The sequence below is a fragment of the Chlamydotis macqueenii genome, chromosome 6 (genome assembly GCF_036417535.1).
Source record: "Chlamydotis macqueenii isolate bChlMac1 chromosome 6, bChlMac1.mat, whole genome shotgun sequence".
In the NCBI taxonomy this organism is placed as follows: Eukaryota; Metazoa; Chordata; class Aves; order Otidiformes; family Otididae; genus Chlamydotis; species Chlamydotis macqueenii.
In genome coordinates, this window is record NC_141561.1 from 368,686 (window position 1) to 379,762 (window position 11,077).

At 37.0% G+C, this 11,077-nt stretch overlaps 1 protein-coding gene across 13 annotated transcripts in view; it reads left to right on the forward strand.

Annotated features, from left to right (window-relative positions):
• BAZ2B (bromodomain adjacent to zinc finger domain 2B) overlaps positions 1–11,077 on the forward strand; it is a 153,965-nt gene that overhangs the window by 140,836 nt on the left and 2,052 nt on the right. For 7 of the 13 annotated variants that reach the window (XM_086750532.1, XM_086750539.1, XM_086750536.1 and 4 more), the window contains 9 exons: positions 762–1,426; positions 1,993–2,269; positions 2,547–2,702; positions 3,585–3,745; positions 4,648–4,958; positions 5,345–5,480; positions 7,120–7,266; positions 9,150–9,409; positions 10,200–10,343. In XM_086750532.1, the coding sequence (XP_086606658.1) occupies positions 762–1,426; positions 1,993–2,269; positions 2,547–2,702; positions 3,585–3,745; positions 4,648–4,958; positions 5,345–5,480; positions 7,120–7,266; positions 9,150–9,409; positions 10,200–10,343 (2,257 nt within the window). The remainder of the gene's footprint in view (positions 1–761; positions 1,427–1,992; positions 2,270–2,546; positions 2,703–3,584; positions 3,746–4,647; positions 4,959–5,344; positions 5,481–7,119; positions 7,267–9,149; positions 9,410–10,199; positions 10,344–11,077) is intronic. The other 6 variants (XM_086750543.1, XM_086750545.1, XM_086750546.1 and 3 more) reach the window with 3 other exon arrangements.

The following is an 11,077-nucleotide window of genomic DNA, read 5'->3' on the forward strand; positions in this document are numbered from 1 at the left end:
CATAAAAGATAAATCTTTCACACCTCGTGTTTGAAGAAACTGGCTTTTGCAGTCAAATTCTGCTTGTTGTACGTGAAAATGCTTAGATATTACCCGTTTGATCGCATCTGTCTGATTAGCTGTGTGTAGAGTCCCAGTCGTCATGCTGGGTGGCTGTTGAAAGAGTTTTAAACTTTTAAGAATGTTGACATTTTTTCGCAGTCGAAGTTGTTAATTATTTTTACTGGAAGAGGTAAAATATTTAATTTTGTGTTTCAGTATTTGGGGAATACTTGATTCTCAACAGGAATTTTGATCCTTTTCATAGTTGGCTGTGAGTTTAATGAAATGAAACATCGTACTCTCTTGACATAAGCAGAGCAGTTTTTCAATAAAGTGTGGGGAGTCTTGCAAAAAGAAAGCTGCTAAAAATTTGTCCGTTTCAAAGACTCTGCACTGGCAAACTGCTTCAGACATATATGCATCTTAAGGTAGAATACTGTAGCTGTATTAACTACATTGAGGTTATTTTTCCTCTGGGTGTTTAGGAGGGTTCAAATCTGTGTGTGCCTTGAAGCTTGCTTCCTTCTGCAGAGTGTTCTGTAAAGTGAGGAGTTATTTCATCTTTAAAAAAAAAAAAAAAAGCAAAGAAAAAAGACATTACTATCTAGCGTGTGTTGAGCCAAATAATTAAGTATTTTTTTTTGTTTAACTGTGATGATAAAAATGGTCTATATTAGTTGATCTGGTATATTTAATCCATGTTTCTTGTACATTTTTAGGCCTAGAAGAAATTGCGAAAGAAAAAGAGAAATTGAAAAAGGTAGAAAGCATGCATATCAAAGAAGAATTTGAGACAGAAGAAAAATTACACTGTTTAAATACAAGTCCCTGTGAGCAAAAGGAAGATCTGAAAGAAAAGGACAACACTAATTTGTTTTTACAAAAGCCTGGGTCGTTTTCAAAACTAAGCAAACTGTTAGAGGTAGCAAAAATGCCACCAGAATCTGACATTATGCCCCCCAAAACTAGTGCCAGTGCAGCAAATGGCTGCACATTATCTTATCCAAGTAACTCAAAAAACTCTCTCTGCAGCCTTCAGTCCGCTGTATCACAAAGCGTCATTGAGAAGTCTGATTCTAATAATCTTTTCAGTCCTAATACAAGTGGGACAGGAAAGTTTTACAGTTCTCCACTCATTCCAAATGATCAGTTGTTAAAGACTCTTACTGAAAAGAGCAAACAGTGGTTCAGCCTTTTACCGAGAATACCCTGTGATGACATGTCAGTTACCCATGTAGATACACCAGCTACTACAACTTCACATACTCCTCAGTCGCATCCACCATCATCCAAGTCACCTTCACCTGTTCCTTCACCTCTTCAGGGCTCAACCTCTGCACAGAGTCCAGTGGGATTAAGTCCTTTTGCATTGTCACCACTGCAGGTAAATGAATTTTTGAATAGTCTGAGTTTGCTGTGCTCATTTGGGCAGAATTTCTGTTTAGACAAATTGTTTTTCAGAAGTGCTATCGTGAGATTCAGTGTATCTTAATTTCTTTTTTTTTTCTGTTTCTAAATTTTAGTGACTAATTACATGTTACAGATGTTTTATAATACTAAAAATTTTTTGGTAAAAAAGAATAAGGTATAATTAGGTAAGCCAATGTATGATATTTTGTATGTGTATTTCAGTAATAAAATTTGGCTTTTAGGAGGCTGGCCACTGGTATTAAATGAACAGCAAATAAATATGTAGAAACTGGTTTTCAGAAATGTAACACGCCATATCGTCCCTTTGAAAGCTATTATTTTTTCATTAACGGGGCCCTAATAAGGAGTATTACATTCTAGTGTTACATTATTTTTTCTTAAACTAAGGAAAGTACGGAGTAAAGGCCTCCTTTATGTTTTGATTACAGTTTGGCAAATGCCATCCAAATGATAATTCAGGTTTCTTGGAAGTAATTAGTAATGGCAGTTGTGATTGTGTTAACAATATGTTCTGTGTAGCAGATGAAGACTGGACTACCTATAATGGGACTTCAGTTTTGTGGATGGTCTACAGGAGTTCTTACTTCAAATGTAACATTTTCATCGCCTTTACCTGCTCTTGGATCAGGGTTGGGATTATCAGAAGTGAATGGTAACTCATTCTTGGCATCTAGTGTTCCCGCAAGTAAAAGCGAATCACCAGCACTACAAGCTGAAAAAATAGCTTCTGCCCCATCTGCAGCAGTTGAAGTAGCCAAGCCAGTAGATTATCCTAACCCAAAACCTGTACCAGAAGGTAAGTATAATACAACAATAGGATGGAAATATGTGCAGGATAATTTATTTCTGCAGTGCCACTACAGTATCCCAGAGGGTTTTTTTTGTTTTGTTTTGGGTTTTTTTTTCTTTTTCTTTTTTTTTTTTTTTGTTTGGTTGGGTTTTTTGGTTGTTGTTGTTGTTGTTCTTTTTTAATAATTTGTCTTTTGAATTTGGCTAGATGATTTCTCTGATCTGATTGTGTGTGATCATGTTAAAAATGCTTGCAAAGTGTTTATATGCTTGTCTTGATTTAGAAATGCAGTATGGGTGGTGGAGGATTACTGATCCGGAGGACCTAAAATCTTTGCTTAAAGTGCTGCATCTCAGGGGAATAAGAGAAAAGGCCTTACAAAAGCAAATACAGAAACACATGGATTATATCACTCTGGCTTGCATCAGAAATAAGGATGGTATGTCATTTTTGTTACGTGTGGTATTGGGGTATAAGATGACTGGCATAAAGCTCTTTGAATCATAGAATCACAGAATCGTTTAGGTTGGAAAAGACCTTTAGGATCATCAAGTCCCACTGTTAACCTCGCACCGCCAAGCCCACCACTAAACCACGTCCCTGAGCTCCACATCTACACGTCTTTTAAATCCCTCCAGGGATGGTGACTCCACCAGCTCCCTGGGCAGCCTGTTCCAGCGCTGGACAACCCTTTCGGTGTAGAAATTTCTCCTCATGTCCAATCCAGCCCTCCCCTGGCGCAACCCGAGGCCGTTTCCTCTTGTCCTGTCCCTTGTTACCTGAGAGAAGAGACTGACCCCCCACCTCTCCACACCATCCTTTCAGGTAGTTTTAGAGAGCAGCCTCCTTTTCTTCAGGCTGAAGAAAACCCCAGTTCCATTAGCTGCTCCTTGCAAGGATTGTTCTCTGGACCCGTCACCCTTTGAGATTTCTTTAGACACAGAGTTAAGAGTAGCAACTGGAGAAAAAGGGTAAAGATCTCATTGTCTGTAGTTGCCTTTTCACCAGTCTTGTTCTGGAAGGTTACGGGATCGGAGAAATCCCGTTTAATATGAACTGCTCTAGTAGCAGAAGTGTTGGTGACCTTTTTAAGCTCTTTCCATCTCTGTAACACTCTACCTCAGCCTCTGCTTTGCCTTCTTACCTTTAAATTGGAAGTTTGAGAACCTACAGAATTTGTTGTGCATATTGGGCATCTTGAGTAGTGTACTTTCACAACAGTTCTTCAACATTTGCTGGAGTGACGGGTAAATCAGCTTGAATTTACTCAGAGAAGTTATAATACTAATTAAAATAATAAAAATGTGATTCTCAAATACAGTTGCAATTATTGATGTCAATGAAAACGAAGATAACCAGGTAACTCGAGATGTTGTGGAAAACTGGTCAGTAGAAGAACAAGCAATGGAGGTGGATCTTGCTATTCTTCAGCAGGTGGAAGATCTAGAGAGGAGAGTTGCATCAGCTAGTTTACAAGTTAAGGTAAAACCAACTTGCAGTAAAATGTCTCTTTAAAATAGGGGTAAGAATTTAAAGTAGATAGCAGCAGTCCTTTTACTGTTGGTAAGCGCTGCCTTAATAATCTCTAATTGTCTGCAAATAAAAGAAATCCACTGCACCAGTATCATGGATATTTGTGTTTGAAACATTTTATTGCAGTTAAATTTTCAAATGAAGATGCTCAGAACGGCAGTTCCTAGAGTGTTCTTGGACAGTGTACATTTGTTAAACTTCTATGAATGCAAAGAGTTTATTGCATATGGACTGCTTAATTATAGTGGGTTTTGCCACAGTTCTGCGTGGTTTGGGTGATTGTTAATGCTTTCAGAAAAGCCTACAAGTACATAATCCTTTCCTTGAGTATCGCAGAGTCATGGAGAACGTGACGGCTGTGAGTGTGAAGGAGTTACGAATTCACTAGCTGTCATTACAATTTGGAATTTTTCAAAGGTCGATGTAAGGATATCAAATTGCATATGTTTGGTTATAGTACAGATGTAGTACTTGAGATCTAGTTTGTTCTAGGGATGGATGTTATTTCTGTGTGACCAGCTGATAACTGTCTCTCGAGCCTGAGCCTGTTGGACAGATAGACCTATTCTGATGTTTCAGTCAGTAGAACAGGATACTTCAAAAGGAAAATAAGAATGCGGACTGTTGCAGAAGGGTCCCCTCAGAAAGTCTGGTAATGCTGTATTTTTTTATTAATAATTTTAGTTCTCTGGATATTTTGGAAACTGTCTCTACAGATGGATTACAAGTAACCAAGACCTACTGGATCTACAGTGCTTCAGTTACTTAGTTTGATTCCATAAAACAGTTCCTCTGTTTACACACTAAGTTAACAACAACCAATAAATGCACAAACCTTTCTATTAACATAGGGCTGGCTGTGTCCTGAACCTGCATCAGAGAGAGACGACTTGGTATATCGTGAACATAAGTCAATTACTAGATTGCACAAGAAGCACGATGGAGATTGTGCTGGAGGTGGAGAAGGCAATACCAGCTCTCTAGAGCGGAAGAGTGACAACCCTCTAGATATAGCTGTAACCAGGCTTGCTGACTTGGAGCGGAACATAGAGCGAAGGTATCTGAAGAGCCCCTTAAGTACCACCATTCAGATCAAACTGGATAATGTGGGCACAGTTACTGTCCCTGCTCCTGCACCATCCATTAGTGGTGATGGTGACGGGTAGGTTATTGAGATTAACTTGAAAAATTATTGTGCTTCTTTGCTAATTGGAGCCTATTTTCTTATTGCCTGTTATCTATGTACTTTCTTGTATGTCTGTGATCCATATGGATCATGTTATTCTGCATGGTGCTTTGTAAAGATATTTTTTGTTACGTTTGTTGATAATCTTGCAAAGTTATCTTACATTTAACTGATTGTGACTAAGCTTTGAGGCACGTAGCCACAGTCTGTGCACTACATGAAATTTAGTTGCTTAAACCTTATACTTATTGGCTGTGTACGTTTTGTCATTGCTTGGCTTTCAGTGTGATAATGATTGTTCCACGTTTAAGCATAAGCAAACATGGATGTGACCTACTTACTTTCTATGTATTTCAATGCAGAACTGAAGAGGATATTGCTCCAGGGCTAAGGGTGTGGAGAAGGGCACTCTCAGAAGCGCGCAGTGCTGCACAGGTAGCTCTGTGCATTCAGCAGTTACAGAAATCAATAGCATGGGAAAAATCTATTATGAAAGTTGTAAGTGTTTTTAATTTAAAAAAATACTGTAATAAAACTATTTTTGCTATATCCTATTTTCCCACTTCAGGCATTTTAAGATACCGTGGTTAATAATGCATTTTTTATTACTGCATATAAAACTTAATACAGTTAAACTGTACACTGTGCACAGATAAATATAAGCCTCATGGAAAAGATTGTCCCTTTCGTCCCAAATTCAGCATCCTGAACTTTCTAAGATAAAAAGCCTCTATACCAGGTTGCTTTTTTTAAGATGGTAGTTACTCTTTTAGGTAAAAAAGAGTCAGTTCATGCTCCATCTGATGGAAGATACTCTATCTGATGGAATATTTCTGATCTCATCCATGAGACAAGCTTTATGGAGGTTCAGCATCATATATCCCAATTATGGACTCCATTTTTCAGAAAGTTGAGATGCTCCAAATTTGTGGCTTCTTTGCATGCACACTTCTCACAGCTGAACATAGAAATTGAGCAAGTGTATTGAGCAAATAGGCTGAGATACCCGTTTCTTTGTACACTTAACAAGTAGAGCTGTGTTAACTGTGTACACAAAAAGGCATGCAAAATGCATGCATCAAAATTTGTATGGACCTTTAAACCTCAGATTTCTGGAAACTATTACTACAGCAGCAGTGATTATGATGTGATTAAGTACGGCCAGCGCTATGTAGTGGTAATAGCGATTCTTCCATTAGTGGTCTTTACCCTGATTTTTAAAATACCTGCCAGTCCTATACAGATTCTGATGACATCCGATGTAATAAATAGTGATTTACATAAAAACTGTGGTGTAATGCTGTACCTTTGAGTTTATATAGCTATAAGTTTAAAGCTATATTTTTATAGCAAAGAGTTTATGAATTTAGTGGGAGCACCTGAAAAGGCATTTGAATGTTTCAAGGCGTAGTAGTTTATTATCCAGAAAAAATGTATAGTGTCATTCTCAATTTCATGGAAACGTTCTGTGCATTTATTTACACAGTACATGTAAATATTTGGTGAAAACATGTGGAGGTCTTTAAGTTCCTGAAAAGGAAGTCCATATATATGAGAGTATCAAAGTCACACAATGCGTGTAAGGAAATTGACAATACATTAGATAATTTTAAAGTTAGTGTGAATTTTGGGAAGTGCTAGTATAATTTTTGTCTTACTGAATTTGTTCATGATGGCGTTTGCATAAGATCCTTACTGCTTATTATTTGAAAATACTGTTGTAAAATATAAATTGTTTTTATGAAATAGTAACTATATGCAGTATGGGCGTAAGTGAAGAGAAGATTCCTGAGATAGTATGTGTGGGCCAAGTGATCTTGATGGGTATAAGACACCTTTACTTCTCATGGACGTTAATGAAATACAAAAAGTATTCATAGGTTTGTGTGCTGTAGGACCCATATCTTACAATGAATGAATTGCTTTCCAAATGTGTTCCCAATTTTAGATCAGTTCCTTGCATACTGCATATATTATTTTACAAATGTGATCATTAGTGTACTCTAATTGGTGTCAAATGAAAGGAAAATAATTTTGAGAGTGAATTTGTGTGTTTGGAGGGGAAGGGTAAGTTAAATAACATTCCTGTGTTTGAAGTTTTAAAAATTAACTTAAATCCATTTTTCATGTATTACAGTACTGCCAAATTTGTCGAAAGGGAGATAACGAGGAACTGCTGCTCCTTTGTGATGGTTGTGATAAAGGCTGTCATACCTACTGCCACAGACCCAAGATCAGCACCATACCAGATGGTGACTGGTTTTGTCCTGCCTGCATAGCAAAGGTAATACTAACCATAAAGGTGAAGTGGCTTATAACGACCTTTTTGTAGATGGTAGAGTTACAGGTCTAGCAGTGCTTTTTTCAGTGAAAATAATGGTCTGTATGTTTTATATTGGGCTGCCATTACATAATGAGATTAACAGTAAGTTAACTTGGATTTTAGTTGCAGTAAAGGCTAGTTTATTTGTTTCAAAATGTACTTTTTTAATCTAAGTAGGTACAGAATTTTCTTGCTGATTCAATACCATAGTTTGTTATTTGTCTTTTAGAATTTTTTCAGTATTTGTGTTTCAAGCTTCATTGTTAAGTGTTGACAGACCAATGTCTTAGATTCTGTTTGAAAAGAAAAATTGGAGAAAATACTCAGTAAATATTTTTGTGATTTTTTTTTTTTGTAGAGCATACTTCGGTTTTAATTTTTTGATACGCAGTACATTGAGAGAGAGACTATGTATGTTTCCTGTGTGAGGTTTGTGGGTTTTTCCCTCTCCCAAGAAAAATGGACTAAATAGAACTTTAGGATGGTTCTAGTCACATGACTGAATTAGCGGTTAGTATTGTTTTACAGGTCCACAATTTTCTCATCTCTATTTAGTCCTAAAATTTAATGCATTTTTTGGCTAATCTTGTTAGTTATGTTTTCTAGTATTGCCTGCAAAACTGTAATTGAAGTAGCAGCTTTACATTAAATACTCAGTTTTGTATTTTCTCTGGGTATTGTCAATGTGATCCTTTTTTCTGTGCATCTTTCACAAAGTTATAAGGAAGACAAATTGGGTTTTAAACCATTATGTGCAAAAAACATGTTACTGTTTAAAACTGATTGTGTAGTAGTTTATAAGGGGTTAACTCACGCTGTAACTTTTTCTGTCATTATCATGGTTATTTTACAACTTACCTTCATAGAACGATAGAAACTACCCCATCATACCATAACTTACCATGCCCGTTCTCTTTATATCGGCCCCCCCTGCTCTCCCCAAGAAAAACCCCAGACACAACCCCCACCCGTATTGTTACCACTGCCTTTCTAGTAGGTAGTGAAATTTGCGTGTTCTTGACTCTGAAAAAGTATATTATAAGAATACAGGTTTAGGCAACTTCCAAATAGCGTTTTGGTAGGGGAGTACCAAATACGAATGTTAAGTTAACTGTTCAAACTATGTAAAGTAGTCTTAGTAGCGCAGGCAGAGTTTAGTTCTTTTCATGATGGATCTCCTTCTTCGTGAAACTTGTCTTCTATCTTTTCATTCTTTGACTGTTAGTGGCTTGTTTCAGTGGCACCGTGTGCTTGACCTGACATTCCACAAAGTTCCTATTGTAATGATCAGAATGACTTCGAATACTGTGCTCTGTTACGATGCTGTCAATACCCATAACACCTTATCTTTTTTTCATCTTAAATGTACCCCTTGGTTTCATCTTACTGTCTATAGTTCTGTATTAAATAATGTTCCTTTTTTTCACACTTTGTAGCATTCCTGTATTGTCATACTCCTTTTATGTTTTCTCGTAGTTGTCCTGTAGCCAAGCTATCTGTATGTTTCATATCTATCTTTTAAACTCTAAATCAGTTGATCCTCTCCCTGACTTTTTAAAAACTCTTTTTCCAGTTTTCCATATCTTGCAAATAATACGGTTGCTTGAAAATGAATATACCATTCCAGCTGTCGTTATGCTAGTCTTTTAGGAATAGACAAATATTTGCCTAAAACTATGCCAGCCTGGTTTGTTAGGAGGTACTGTTTTACCCATCTGAAGGTCATGTTATATTTCAATTGTTTTGGTGCTTATGTTTGTCTGATCTTCATTGCTTTCTATCCATAATAACAGAGGTTTCTATAATTTCTTGGTTATTGCTTATTTCAGTTCTCTCTATTGTAGGCAAGCGGTCAAACTCTAAAAATAAAAAAACTTCACATCAAAGGGAAAAAAAGTAATGAACAAAAGAGAGGCAGGAAATTAGCAGGAGATACAGAGGATGAAGACTCTGCAACTACAAGCGCCTCCTTAAAAAGAGGGAAAACAGACCCTAAAAAAAGAAAAATGGATGAAAACGTTTCTGTAAGCCAATTAAAGCAAGAAACCTTCACTGCTGTTAAGAAACCTAAAAAAGATGACTCCAAAGACCTGGCTGTATGCAGGTAAAGTGACAAATTCTAAACTTCAGTAAGCTATGTTGAAACAAGTAGTGCCTGATTCTTTTTATCTGTGTTCTGGCAAACAAGAACTGTATTCTTTGTCATGTGTCCCGTACATGTTGTGATGATTTGAGTGTATATGTAAAGGATTTAATGTGTGCATGCTGGCAGTAACTGGTGTATTTGGTATTGAAGCCCAAGAGGAAAGTACCTAATGTTAGGATGTGGTCTGTGAAGTACACTCCTCCATGCCCTTCCCAGAATGGGAAGAAAGAACCCTGCTACCAGTAGTACTGACAGCTTACAGTGCAGCTGATGATTATCCACCACGTCCACAAGGCGTTGTGTTGCAGGGGAGGAGACAGTAATAGGAATGCATCATCTTTTGTAGTATTGCTGCTCAGTCAAACGTGTCACAGTTCAGCCTTTGGAAAGGCTAAACTATGTTTTGGAAAGCCAGCATTAGCACCTGTTTTACTGGTTTGCAACTGGTTTACATTGAGGTTCAAAGTATTGAAGTTGCAGGGCCATGTTTTTCTTTAAAAATGTTGATCATTAGAAATTCATTTCACATAGGTTACCTGTTAAGAACTTAATGCTACTTTAAATACTGAGTTAAAATACCTGTCTTTATTGACATTGTTCTCAGTCTTGCACAGCGCACAGAATAAAGTGCTTTCCTTTTATAAAGTGAATAGATTGGCAGTACATGATTAATTTATGGAACAGTGAAAAACCTCTGTGCATATATGAACAGCTTAAAAATGTTGATTTAAAACCTTATTTTATTCAGCATGATTCTCTCAGAATTGGAAACTCATGAAGATGCCTGGCCTTTCTTACTTCCTGTAAACTTGAAACTTGTTCCTGGTTATAAGAAAGTTATTAAAAAACCTATGGACTTTTCCACCATTAGAGACAAGCTAACCAGTGGACAGTAAGTAAATCTATTGTAAATTTTACTTTACATTTTAAAAACATTTAAATATTGAAATACAATAATTTTTTTAAAAAAATTAGTTAAACTATTTTGATTTGCCTGCTCTGGCACCTCTGTGATTACTTTCACAGTCAAAATAAAAATTCTTAACTGTATACTTTTGGTTTTGCCATATCTAAGGGAAATAGCATGTTGTCATGTGGGAGAACCTGTGGAACTGGCTGAGAAACAGTAAAACTGCCAGGTTAAACGCACAAAATCAATCCACAAGAAACATTTTTTTCCCTGTTTTTTTTTCTCATTGAGACATCTTAATGTTGTACATGTAAGCAAGAACCAGCTGCGTGGGCGTTAAGCTAATGCAGCCCCTGTAAATAATGTTGTAGCTACGGAGTGAACTGGTACCCCTGTTGTGGGAAGCCAGGTAACATTCCAATAATGGTGGTTAATCATTTTATGGTTCTGGAATTACACTGCACAACTTCTTAAAAAAGAAAAGACACTATATTCCTCTGTTCCACTTCCCTCCTTACATCCCTGTGCTCTAATGACTCCTTACCGGCAAAGAAGACTCCGTCATCCATAAAGATTGACCCTCTTCAGTGTCTGTCAGCTCCACACAGAGCAAGTTTCCTAGGGTAACACAGGGGGCTTTCTAACCTCTTCAGGCTTTTGCTCCCTTCATCTGAGATTTAAATGCTCCACACGTGCTCGTTGGTATTGTAGACTTG